The 14485-nt window shown below is 35.2% G+C and overlaps 1 protein-coding gene across 6 annotated transcripts in view; it reads right to left on the bottom strand.

Moving 5' to 3' along the window:
• The window catches only part of VPS13B (vacuolar protein sorting 13 homolog B), a 765002-nt gene that overhangs the window by 213145 nt on the left and 537372 nt on the right, over nt 1-14485 (bottom strand). For all 6 annotated transcript variants that reach the window (XM_068526229.1, XM_068526230.1, XM_068526225.1 and 3 more), the window contains exon 35: nt 155-292. In XM_068526229.1, the coding sequence (XP_068382330.1) occupies nt 155-292 (138 nt within the window). The remainder of the gene's footprint in view (nt 1-154; nt 293-14485) is intronic.

Raw genomic sequence — 14485 nt, 5'->3', positions numbered from 1 at the left:
TTTTGATCTCTAGAATGGGCAGCCTGAGAAGAGTACACATCTGGAGGACAAATGAATTACTCATTTTTGGCAAGGAATGTCAAGATTGTTAACAGACCCAATGTACACGTTAATAGACTCATATGAAAAAAAGTTTGAATTACGACTTTCTTACCTGGTCCATTAAGAAAATCTTTAATTTGTAGCATTACAAGTGAAGGTGGAATACCACTTTTGCTGTCTATTTCTCCAGGTACTGTCTGCAACCAAACTGTGCAGTAATCAAGGGCTTCAGGCAAAGTCTTCCCAGGATCTGAAGAGACAAAATTAAAATTAAAAATGTCAATTACAACACAAACATCAATTTTGGTGTAAGAGTTTGAGCTGATAAGCAAAGAAAAAAATGGTTAAAATATTGTATGCAACCTTCATTAATGTATTTGTTTGTATACATACAGTGCACAAATACTTGCATGAAGAAAGAGACGCTCTCTCTCTACAGGTAGAATGACAAAACCATGTTTTCCAGAACCAGGCCAAAGAGGAAAAGATATTTCAAATCTTAACTCATATCATCTTTGAGTGAAGGTAAAGTTTCTGTACTCTGAGCTGCTGACTGTTAACAGTTGAATAGATTTTTTTTTTTTTTTTTAATGGGATGTTGGAAACAAGTTAAAGAAAAAAGGGGCAACCTTTTCAGCTTAAAAAGAGGCATATACATGTTCAAAGATGCAGTGGATTAGTACTACTTAGGGGTTATTTGATCTGTTTCAGAGTTTTACTGACATTACAATCACTTTTACTGCTAGGCTTTTGAAGTTAACTTCAGTAGCTTTCCCATAACCTTCTTAAATGATAAAATTGGTCAATCTTTTAATAGTTCCAATTATGACTAAAAGTTGACTTTTTTCAGTTTTGACTTTTTCTATTAAATACTGTGTATTTTAAACTTTTTTTAAGGTTAATATTGTATATATTTTTTAAGGTTTCATTCAGCTATTGGTGATGGCAAATGGAATTAGCTTTTTAATGCTTGGCAATCCACAGTTTTTATTGAAATAGCTCTTTAAATAAAAACAACTGCTGTGTCTTGGCATACAATGTAAGTAGGCTTTTAAAAATCTTCTAAATATTCACAGTTTTTCTTTAGTTTCAGGATTGTTTTACTCTCTGGGTTTTAATGGCCTCTGAATGTCAATTTTATAGGGATGTTCTTGCCATAGAGTCCATCTATTCCATTTTCAGTTGATGTGAAATGTGTTATTAAAGTGTTATTTATTTTAGTTTTTATTGATTGGATTGCTTTCAAGAATAGCATTTACATACTGTGTATTATATTCAACATATGGTTACATAGTATTACTGTCATATGTGAACCGGGCATATAAATTCTGCCTTGGAATTTGTATTTCTTGACCTTATCATGTGATCCTTATGAAATTTGGCACATATGAACCTTTATGTGATTTCAAAGAAAACACTGAAAGCAATTGATCGTGACGTTAGATCTATGTGGTAAAGATCAAACACTAAGGTAGTGCATTCTTCTCTTTTTATATGATCAGTGAATTTAAAGCAGTGAGAGTATGTATAGTAGATCCATTACATAGTAACACCATACTATTCTGTCTTTCAAATATAATGGTCAAGTCTGGTGAAAGGATGGCAAAAAGTCTGTTGCTGGTAGGATCTATAATCAGTTTGTAGGTACTATGTAACCTGCCAGGACCTGAGGGTCTATTTCTAGGTTTCAGCTATGTAGCCATCATCAAGAAGAAGCCATTATTATCAAATAAATAATACTGTGCCAGACCTATATGAGGAGACATAATTCTTCATTTTGAAGATGATACAATCTAGAGATAGAACAGTGATCTAATGGAGAAAACAGATATAAGTGATGTAGCTAAATAAATAATGAACAGACATGAATTAAATTGATATAGAAATATTAATATGATATGTAAAAAAACTGGCAAGTAAAACTTAGGATGAGAAGTAAAACAATTTATAAAAATCACATATTCAAACTTGTATGGCAGAAAAGGATATCATGAATATATAAAGAGTTCGTATAATCAATATAGATACTAATAGAAAAATGGGTTGAGGATAGAATAAGCACCTATTTAATGAAGAAAATAAATAATAAGTAAAGAAAAACAAATGGCATAAAAACAGTTAAAAATATAAACATTAAGAGATAGTACATCTTAGCAATAATCAAAGGAAAAAATCTTTAAAAATAAGTAGGATTTTCTACCTATCAGGCCAAGACTAAAAAAATTGATAAAGCCTATGTAACACACACACACAGACACACACAAATTCACTGTAGAACTGTTTATCATAGCAAAAAGTGGAAAACACCTTAGATGTCCATCAACAGATTAATGTTTAAATAAAAAATGATAATCCATACAGTGTTTAAAAGAATCAAAAACATTTATATGTAACTGACATAGTAAGACAGCCATTTTATATTGTTAATAGTAAATAACAAAGCAGGTTGAGTATTTTTTCATTTATTGGCCATTTAGGATTCTTCTTCTAAAAATAAGTATTCATTTTTCTATTGGGCTCTTTTTCTTACTAATTTGTAGGAGCTCCTTATATATTACAGGTGTTAATGATTTGTTTGCAATGTGCAGCAAATGTTTTCTCTTGGTATGTTAGTTGCCTTTTAACTATATCCTGATGCTTTTTGCATGCATACTTTTTTCTTAATAATGGATTTATCCCTAGGTTGATTATATATTTTCCTATAGTTTCTTGAAGCGTTTTTAAAATTTTATTTTTACCTTTAGCTATTTAATCCTTCTGGAGAACACTGTTTTATGAAAAACAGGAAAAAACTGCTCAGTCTCACTGTTAATTAAGCATACCCAAATTAAAGCAAGAAATACATTTTTTCACTCAACAGATTAGCATAAATTTAAAAGACTGGTAATATCTTGTGTGTGGGAGGAGGAAAAATTGATCCTACCATGTATGGTGGATAAGAGTGTAAATAGGGTTGAAACGAGTGTCTACCAAAATCCTAAATATCCATGCCCTTGTAATCAGAAAGGCCACTGTAGGAATCTATCTTAAAGAGATAATTAAGAATACATAGAAAATGTCCAAAAGAGTTGACTACAGTATCATGTGAAATATTAAAAATCTGGAACAAAATAAAACTAAATATCTATCTATAGAGAAATGGTAAAATAAATTACGACTACATTGTGAATACTGCATAGGATACTATGCTGCTGGTAAAAAGAAGGGAGTGAATCTGATGTACTGATATAGAAAAGCTTTAAACTGTCTTGTTAAGTGAATAAAACAAAGAAACTGACAACCAGCTTTAGTAAATTCAAAAGTAAAAGGCATATCTGCATACATACATACATACATACATACATACACACACACATATCTATATATACCTTTTATTCTACTGGAAGACAATCATCTTTAGGATGATCCTAAGCACAAACTGATATATGGAACTATAATTTTAGGACTACATACCAAACATTTACAAAAATTAAAATAAGAAAAAAACACTTCAAAGGATATTTGATTCCTACCTTCATCAAGGTATAGACTGGGGGAGCGGCAAATTCTGATGACGTGAATGAGAGTTTTCCAAGTAGGGGAGATGGGTTTTACACAGGTTGCTGTGTAAAGTTAAAGGGCCTTGCCATCTGGCACCCAGCATAGGAGTCTGCACTGGGGCAATTGAAGAGGAATGGGACTTAACAGAGTCAGAATAAACAATCTGGCAATAGTAGGAAGCAGAATAGGAATTACGAATTAAAGAAAATGTAAAAGTCTAGGAAAGGTATCCAAGGAAGTAAAAATTTCAATGACTATTTCCCAACAAAGTTTTACTGGTCTAATGATATTATTGGTTTAATATTATTACACCCCTGGTTTAAAAAGTACAGCTGCATTTAGAGGGCTGCTAAAAGAAGAGAATAACTGAAATTAAGAACACTGAGGAAAATACAGGTTCATGGTTGATGAATACTGAATGTATGACAGGGCTGGTGGCTACTCTCCTAGTTTTGGCTAAAATCTCTACTCTGGATATGCCTGTAGTCACTGTGGTGAGATGAAGCAGCAGTAGTAGCAGAAACATATGTCAGAATCCCAGAGAATAGCTCAGGTTTGTAAGTCACTATTTAGTCCCTCTTGCTCTAATGGCTAGATGATGTGGGGCATGACTTCTAGACTTCCTGAACTGTCTTCAATTTAGCTTCTCCTGAATTCCATCATCAGACCTAGAAAATAGGACTCATATTACACATTCCTTGAGGTCAACATAGTTGGAAAAGCACCAGATAAACCAAGATTAAAGGAGCCTGTGAATATAATACAAATGGAGTGACAAATAGGGATGACTTTTTCATACTGGAGGCTCCTTTAGACTTTGCCAGTTTTCTTCTTCATACTCAGCAAACACCTATTTATTTAAGTACAGGAAGCTCTCAAAAGAATAAGATCCTGCTGGTGTTGATGAGCACGATTACATTTACACTCTTGTCCCTAAGCCTAAGAAACAGGAGAAAGCCATATCTTATCAGGAGTAACAGAATGTGGGAAATGGGTCAGAACAAATGACAAACTGCTCACAGCCATAAATCCTGTTCAAAGTCAGTTAGAACTCACTTCAAGGAGACATTGGTATTGACAAAGTTATTTGTTTTTCTTCTGGGTTGACCTGGACTCCAGAATAAAATACTTCATCATATCATGTCACAAAGAACACTCAAAGGGAAGATTCAGAGTCTCAAGTCCACTCCCAGATGGATTAAGGTACTCCTGGCTTTTATAGAGACTTGATTCAGATTATATTCTTTGTGCTGGTAGATTACTTTGCTCTTCTTCACAAAACTTTCATTTCACTTAACTGCTTGGGAGGTCTTCCTCTGACTCTGATAAAGTGACTTTGGTAGTGCTGCTCATTATTGTTATTTTTTAACCCTTAGCAGATATTCACAGAGTTAAGTATGTCTTTGCTTAACATCTGAATTATATAAAATATAACATGACTCATGTGGCCAACTCAAGATGAAACTTTAAAAATGAACTTGTTTATTTTCTTTGCAATCTTCTACTTACAAAAAATTTATTTTCCAAGCTCATATAGAACAGCTGAGTGCTGAAGATTTTGTAAGCTTCCTGATTACTCTGCTTTGTTCTACTATGTGGCAGGATATTTCTTTTTCATAACTGAATTCATAAGCTGAATTTTTGGTAAGGTCCCAATGAGGAGACATTTTCCCACAGATTTCAGTGAGAATTTCCTCATTTTCAGATTGACATAATACTGAACATATAATGAAGTCCAGTTACACCAGATATCTGGTATCTTTTATGCCAGATACTTCTGTCTAGTTAATTTTATACAAGATGCTTCTTTTTTTTTGCCATATGAGTAAAAACTTTGAATTTTAAAAAGCCTTGTGTCATAAGAGTCTCTTTATTTGAAAGTTAAATATCTGTTATAAAGAGAACTAGAGTGAGACTCCAAACCAACATCATTTTCTTCCTCATTTTCCCCTCCCTTCTGTGACAGTTATTTTTACCAACCACAGGTTTACAATGGAGTTGATAATGCATACCTGTTACTCCTTTCTCTTGGCTACTTTTGTGCTCGGGAACACCTCTAACAAGTGAATTGGTTAGAGAAGGGCAGCAGGAGAAATTAGCCCAACAGTTATTTTCCCTGAAAGTTCCAGGCAATGTTTTCACGGAGGAAGATGCAAGTAACTATAGTCGTAATAATGTTTTTGACTCTTCGATTCAATTTTCTCATGATACCCTTGGTCTTTTACAGTCTATGCAAGATGAGTGCTAACTTAAAGATGGAGCAATGTCAAGGAAACAAAATTTTCCCATGATGGAGAGTTCTTGTAAATTTGTGTTACCAGAAAAAGATATTATTAGTTGAAATTTGGGGGACAAATCCTGAAAAATAAACTTTTGATTAATTGGGTTTTGGTGTACCTCACTTTAAGCATGTTTTCTTCAGTAAGCAAATAATTTGTCATCTTATTCCTGGTATTAGCTTCTTGCTGTATTAATTTAATCCTGGCTAACAAAATCTTTCTCGATATTATCAACAACTTTTGAAATTATATCATGCTTTTTCAATCCTACGGATGCTAATATTAGCACTACTGATGGTATATAATTAAAGTGTTCCCTAAACTATTACTGTAGATTTAATTTCAGCAACTTTTGGCTTTGATGCCATATTGCATTGAGTTTTCTTTCTCCCCCCCACTCCCTGCCTCCCCCAGCACTGAGTTTCCTTTCTCGAGATTTACTTGTCTCCATTTTACCAATTCCAGAAAGTCCGGAAGGATCTACTGTTTTTTTAAAAGAAAAACAGACTATATATTTTATCCACCTTTAAAAAAGTTTTCAATGACCTGTTATTATTAGTCACAAGCATACTGAAGTCTGTCATAGGTAATGAGCCCAGGCCTATCCCAGGCTGCCACAGAACCAAAGTGGCATCTATGGCTGCTTAGGGAGATTGGTTCTCTTTGGCCTGAGTTATCCAGAGCTGCCATGTTTATGAAAGAGCATTTAAGTGACTCTTGATGAACTCTTGAGGGACAACTGACAGGTGATAAGATACTGTCACATGCAAGAGGTTTGTGAAACAGTTTATCACTGGCCCAGGACTTACTGAACAAAGACTTTCTTTCATGGAGCTTTCTAACATTTTGTTCTATAGATGAGTTTATATCACTTTATAACACAGGAAAAAATGTAGGGTAATGAAAGAACATGAACTCTGGAGGTACACAAATCTGGGTATAAATCCTGACTCCTTAAACTGGGTAAATTTAATTTTAACTTCCTTGAGTCCCAGTTTGTTTCCAAAATGGGGATAATAAATTGTGGGGATGTTGAGAATATTATATTAGATAATATATGTAAGTGGTTTGTATGGGACATGTCATGGTAGGAGTTCAATAAACAGTTACTATTTTGTTTCTTAAGCACAAACTCTAAACAAAATAGGAGTATGTGTGTGGTATATCTTTCAAGTGTCTATTCTTCTTACTTTCTTGTTTTTGTTTTTTTTAATTTTGAAAAACCTTTATCACTTATCTAAAATCAGAGGAATATAATATAAAAGGTAAAAAATAAAAAGCGTTGTTTATTAGTGGAAATTACACTCAATTTTGATCTTAGAAGCCAGTAAACTTCTTTATATTTAACATTTAAAATAATAATTATTGAGGTTTGAAATACTAGTCAACCTATTTTACTTCCCTATCAAACACTTTTGGCTAAGGAGAAATTATACACCTGACAACTTCTCTGCATTTTGGTTCTGATAATTATCAGAATTATATTCTCACCTTCTTTCTCATCATTTAGAAATACTTGGCCTACATATATGAGTCAAGGATGTAAATAATCTGCAAGCCAAAGGTGACTCCTTTCCATTTTTTAAACTAGAAGTTAGAGACTCCTTTCACAAAGGTATCTGAGTATATCAACCTTCATACAAAGAAGAGATTGAAATGACACTTTAAAATAATTTATAAGTAAACATGGTGAGTCCACCAGGATTTCAATTTCACAGGGCTTTCTTTTTTAAGGAAGATCAAGAAGAGTTCATAACTAGCCAGAGTAGGGAGGGAGAAAATACCTAAAGAGGAATTAGGGTAATAGGTAAAGGCTTAGAGATTCCCTACTTTCCCTTCTGCTCTCTGACTTCATTGACAAGATGTTCCTAGATGATTCTTTAGCTGAATCCTTTTATAACCAGTCAAGAATACACAAAGGTTTTCCTTAACAGAAATTGAATAAAATTTAAAGGGAAGCATTTTGGGAGGGTCTATTGTACTAAATCAATTTGCCTCTATCTATAAAATTGATATGGTTACAGCTCCCAAGGGCCTCTTTCAGAAGCCATGGTTGTACTTGGTTTTGGTATGTTCAAAAACGGTTGGAAGAATAACTTCCTGCAATGAGTGGTTACTTTCAGAATAGTCACCTTCCAACCACTGGACATGTAAAAGGCAAAGCTTCAGGTTTGCTGAGTTTCTTATGTTTTTCTGTATTTTATGATCCTTAGTTTAATGGCTATCTTATTATTATTAGTTTTTTAATGTAGCCACAGAAGCAAATGTAGTCCATGAGGGACTTCCCTGGTGGTGCAGTGGTTAAGGAATCCACCTGCGAATGCAGGGGACACAGGTTTGATTCCTGGTCCAGGAAGATCCCACATGCCGCGGAGCAACTAAGCCCGTGCACCACAACTACTGAGCCCGTGCACCTAGAGCCCGTGCTCTGCAACAAGAGAAGCCACCGCAATGAGAAGCCTGCGCACCGCAATGAAGAGTAGCCCCGCGCACAGCAATGAAGACCCAATGCAGCCAAAAATAAATAAATAAATAAAGTTAAAAAAAAAAAATGTAGTCCATGAAGCCTCTACAATACCTGAAAATTAAATCGTGGAGGAACCTAGATCCATAAAACACAGTAACAATGCAATGTTACAACAGCAAAATCAACCAAGAAACCAGTTCTAAATTGCTATGGATGCAAGGTCAGTGCCACCGTCTCCTTGTCGATATCTAGGCATTTGACTAACTCCATAAGTGTTTTTTCACCTCATAAGATGTGACAGGAAGGGAAGAGATTTCCTGGTTTGAAATCCCAAGGCTGGAGCCCACAGGAAGAGAAAGAAGAAAAGATTGAAATGGCTGCTGGCATGTGTCATCATCAGGGTCCATTGGTTCTTATTTTTAGAACCAAATCTTCCATATCTTGCTAGAAGAAAGTGCATTCTTTCTACTTAATGATCCTAATCAGCAGATAATATGTGAAATATCATTTCAATGAATTCCTTTTATGTTCTAGGCTGTTCTGTGTTGTTCCTGATCTCTTTCCTATTTTGTTACTTTCATGTTAAATTCTAACGTGGGCTTCAGATATTATATATGACATCTGATTAAAATTCAGAACAAGGAAAGAAAGGGTGCTGTCCAGTCAAAAAAATGTAGTCAAATAAATTCAAGGACAATCAACTTAATCCCAACTGTAAGTCTCTGCTCTAAGTCTGGGTTCTGTAACATTGAAAGCCAATCCAGTGGCTATAAATGATTCCTCCCATTTTTTCCTTCACTTTGAGTAAATGTTGATGACTAAAATTGGTGTTAAAAAGGGCCAGGACACTAATCTTTTTATCATGTCCAAAAAGGAAAGTCTATTAAACTCTCCCTTCTACTGCTAATAACTATTGAAGTCCCAACTTATAGCTGAATATTTCATAGTTCCAAGGTATTTCATAAATATTATCTCATTTGGAGCTCAGACTAAACCATTAAACTACAAAGACCAGATATTATTATAAAGGTATACCTTGTTTTATTGCACTTTGCTTTATTGTGCTTTGCAGATATTGAATCTTTTACAGATTGAAGGTTTGTGGCAACTCTGTGTTGAGCAAGTTGATTGGTGCCATTTTTCCAAAAGCATTTGCTCACTTTGTGTCGTCACATTTTGGTCAGTTCCCAATATTTCAAATTTTTTTATTATTATATTTGTTATGGTGATCTGTGATCAGTGATCTTTGATGTTACTATCGTAATTGTTTTAGGGCACCACAAACCATGCCCATATAAGATAATGAACTGAATCCAAAAGTGTTGTATGTGCTCTGACTGCTCCACTGACTGGCCATTCCCCTGTCTCTCTCCCTCTCCTCAGGCCCCCCTATTCCCTGAGATACAACAATATCGAAATTAGGCCAATTAATAACCCTACAGTGGTCTCTGAGTATTCAAGTGAAAGGAAGTGTTGCACATCTCTCACTTTAAATCAAAAGCTAGAGATGATTAAACTTAGCGAGGAAGGCACATTAAAAGCCCAGACAGGCCGAAAGCTAGGCCTCTCGCACCAGTTAGCCAAGTTGTAAGTGCAAAGGAAAAGTTCTTGAAGGAAACTGAAAGTGCTACTTCAGTGAACACATAAATGATAAGAAAGTGAAACAGCCTTATTGCTGATATGGAGAAAGTTTTAGTGGTCTGGATAGATGATCAAACCAGCCACAACACTTCCTTAAGCCAAAGCCAAATCCAGAGCAAGGCCCTAATTCTCTTCAGTTACATATAAAGGCTGAAAGAGGTGAGGAAACTGCAGAAGAAAACTCTGAAGCTAGCAGAGGTTGGTTCATGAGGTTTAAGGAAAGAGACCATCTCTGTAACATAACAAGGTGAAGCAACAAGTGCTAATGTAGAAGCTGTAGTAAGTCATCCAGAAGATCTAGCTAAAATAAGTAATGAAGGTAGCTACACTAAACAACAGATTTTCAATGCAGACGAAACAGCCTTATATTGGAAGAAAATGCCGTCTAGGACTTTCATAGCTAAAGAGGAGAAGTCAATTCCTGACTTCAAAGCTTCAAAGGACAGGCTGATTCTCTTATTAGGGGCCAATGCAGCTGGTGACTTGAAGTTGAAGCCAATGCTCATTTACCACTCCGAAAATCCTAGGGCCCTTGAGAATTACGCTAAATCTACTCTGCCTGTGCTCTATAAATGGAACAAAGCCTGGATGACAGCACATCTGTTTACAACATGGTTTACTGAATATTTTAAGCCCACTGTTGAGACCTATTGCTTAGAAAAAAAGATTCCTTTCAAAACATTACTGCTCACTGACAATGCACCTGGTTACCCAGGAGTTCTGATGGAGATGTACAATGAGATCAATGTTGTTTTCATGCCTGCTAACACAACATCCATTCTGTAGACCATGGATCAAGGAGTAATTTCAACTTTCAAGTTTTATTATTTAAGAAACACATTTTGTAAGGCTATAACTGCCATAGATAGTGATTCCTCTGATGGATCTGGGCAAAGTAAATTAAAACCTTCTGGAAAGGATACACCATTCTAGATGCCATTAAGAACATTTGTGATTCATGGGAAGAGGCCAAAATATCAACATTAACAGGAGTTGGGAAGAAGTTGATTCCAATCCTCATGGATGACTCTGAGGGGTTCAAGACTTCAGTGGAGGAAGTAATTGCAGATGTGGTGGAAATAGCAAGAGAACTAGAATTAGAAGTGGAGCCTGAAGATGTGACTAAATTGCTGCAATCTCATGATAAAGCTTTAACGGATGGGGAGTTTCTTCTTATGGATGAGCAAAAAAGTGGTTACTTGATATGGAATCTACTCCTGGTGAAGACGCCATGAAGACTGTTGAAATGACAACAAGGGGCTTAGAATATTACACAAACTTAGTTGATAAGGCAGCAGCAGGGTTTGAGATGATTGACTCCTATTTTGAAAGAAGATCTACTGTGGGTAAAATGCTATCAAGCAGCATTGCACGCTACAGAGAAATCGTGAAAGGGAGAGCCAATCAACGTGGCAAACTTCATCGTTACCTTATGTAAAGATACTGCCACAGCCACCCAGATCTTTAGCAATCGCTATCCTGATCAACACAGAGGCAAGACCCCACACCAGCAAAAAGATTAGAACTTGCTAAAGGCTCAGATGATGGTTAGCATTTTTAGCAATAAAGTATTTTTCAAGTAAGGCATGTACATTGTGTTTTAGACATAATGCTATTGCATACTTAACAGACTACACTATAGTGTGAACATAACTTTTATATGCACTGGGAAACCAAAAAATTCTTGTGATTTGTTTTACAGCAACATTTGCTTTATTGTGGTGGTTCTAGAACTGAACTCACAATATCTCTGAGGTATGCCTGTACCTATTTTAGAGATAAGCACTAAGAAATTTAGTTATTTGCATGAAAGAGCCTTGGCATTAGAGCCACGACTAAAAGTCAAAATTTCTGATTTCCACTCCCAAACCCTTCCCCATACATAAATCCCCCCCACTGGCTGGGTCACTTCTTATTTAACTTTCTCACCACAACTCTCCCTGAGTGATGTACTAGAGTGCCTCCCATTTAGAAGACCTACTTACTCGCTGAGTCCTGTCAAAGCAATAATTTCATTTCACATTACTACTGGCCAGCAAGAAACGTTCTTAGCAGCTAAATTTTCAGATAAATGTTCAAGTTGTGATCATTATGACATTAAAGTCACAGGTTAATTCTAAGCCTTTCCAGGGACATTAGCAAAACTGTTAATTCTAAAGAGACATGTAATTCAATCCTTCTCTTAAAGTCACAAGAACTAAATGAAATCAAGATATGATTTATGAGGTGTTAGAAGCCAGTTTATGATTTTCTAACTGTCGGTTTACTTAAACGTCTTTGGCACATTTTCTGCAGACCTATTCATGAAAGAGTAAAGAAGCCAATTATTACAACTGAAAATTTTCAAACTACACAATATCTATAATGGCACTGAAATGACGTGAATTTTTTTTTTTTTTTGGCCGATTACAACCCCTATTTTAAGTTCAGCTTAAACATATTAACAATGATGAAAAAAGCAACAACAACCATAACATTAACAATTCATTGAGCTCTATGCTGCACACTTAGCTAAGAGCTTCATATACATCGTTTAATCCTCGCAGCAACCCCAGGAGGTTGCTACCAGTATATCCCTATATTAAAGATAAGGAACTGAGGCTTAGAGAGGTTAAATAACTTGTCCAAGGTCACACAGCTGTATGTAGCAGAGCAGGGATAAGAACTCACAACTAACTCTAAATCTTGACCTCTAAATGAACTCTATTCCATGGTTGCCTCTTAATTGAACCTGAAGCCATATCTGTAACATTTATAAAACTATAAAAAGAAAGTGTCCCATACTAGAGGTATCATGGCATGGGTGTTTCTGACGTACACAGAAGTTGTGTCATAACCTGCTTTTTTAGGAAGATAAGTTCTAATCAACTGTAATTTCTGTATTTTAGTTTAGTTGATGTTTGAAAAATTACAATAAGATAAAAAGGTTGCAAGAGGGCAGAAGCAATTGTTTTCAAATTAGTTTGTTAGTCCCTAACACCCATTAACGAGTAATAAGATGACCGTGTACTGAGGGAGCAGGGGGTGGGGGTAGTGAAATCGCTCAGAATGGTTCAACTCCTTCACAATTGACCAGATGGCACAGTCATTTCTTCAAAAACAAACAAAAAGCCCCAAACAAACAAGAAGAAAAATGACTTTTTGAGGCTGCCTTGGGCTGCATAGTCAAGATATGAGGCAATTTCAAATCTGGACTCCATTACCTTAAACAAAACAAATACCAATTTTTAAATATTTATAAACACAACTAATACGATTATGTTAAAACAACTACATACATCTTTATTTAAATGAGAATTGCCAATAATACAGCTGCTACATGTAAAGGTGCTGGCAGAAGATCTCATTTCTGTTAGAGGTTGCTCCAAGTTAGAAGGGCATGGAAAAAGGCCATTATTTTAATATTTTAAAAAGAAACCTGTTAACTCACAGATATACTATCTACTTGGACTAGATGGAAAATCATTTATAGGTTATTAGTATTAATAGTCATAAAAGAAATTGAAGTTGATAATTTATACTTCAAATAATTTGCCATTTTTTTAAATTATGGAGAGTAACATGAAACACTTTCAAGTATAGCTGGTATAATTTAAGATCACTAAATTATGCAGATTGGGGACTATACTCTATTAATGACACTTTCAAAATCATAAGCAATTCTCATCATTCTTATTTTACTTCAGGTTTCTAAAATAGATGTAGATATAGGTATACATAAAGATTCCATTTTATTCTGGGTAGCATCCCATGTAGAATTAGGTTTTTTAATATATATGTGTATAAATGGTCTTATATGATACACACATATGTATATATATAGTCACATGTGCTGAGAAGGCAGATTGACATGAGGAACAATGAGTTTCACAGCATTTCCTCTTCTAACTTGATTTTATAATATATGAAAGAATATCCCTAAGGAACACATTGAGAGAACACTATTACCACCCTTTGAGTATTTGGGTATGTTCTTTGCTTAATGGTGACATGGGCAGAATCAAGTTAATGCTGACAACTCCCTGGGAGCAGTAATTATTCATTACAAAATATTTAACTGATCTGTGCTTACAGATGTAAAGATATTAAAGTATCACTTTTGGAGGAAATCCTGTATTAAGTTTCTCAGAAAACCATGCCTCCACTAACGGACCAGAAAATATTTTTATTATCTTAAAATTGCAGGATTTCTGGTGCCAGCCAAAATTGGAATAAGCTCAGTACAGCCCATCTCCCATGCTGCTTAAATTAAAAACTCAAGAAAAAAGACAAAACACAAATACCTGACGACTCTCAAAAGTAAACAAGAGCAATGCAGACTACGGAGGGGAGTTAAACTTGCAGATATGACCCCATAGCGGTGAATTTTCCATTTTGTTTTGTTTTGGTTTTCCTCTTTTTCCTTATAACTTTGACTTGAGAGTGAGTCCTAAATTGTGGTGCACAGTGGTGGCAGGAACAGCCGAAAGTCCAACAGAAACCCTGTCTGGAAGATAAGACCCCTGTGGTTTTCAAT

The sequence above is a fragment of the Eschrichtius robustus genome, chromosome 17, assembly GCF_028021215.1.
Source record: "Eschrichtius robustus isolate mEscRob2 chromosome 17, mEscRob2.pri, whole genome shotgun sequence".
NCBI lineage: Eukaryota > Metazoa > Chordata > Mammalia > Artiodactyla > Eschrichtiidae > Eschrichtius > Eschrichtius robustus.
The sequence above is the reverse complement of the archived record's forward strand: the minus strand, read 5'-3'. Positions and strand labels throughout refer to the sequence as shown.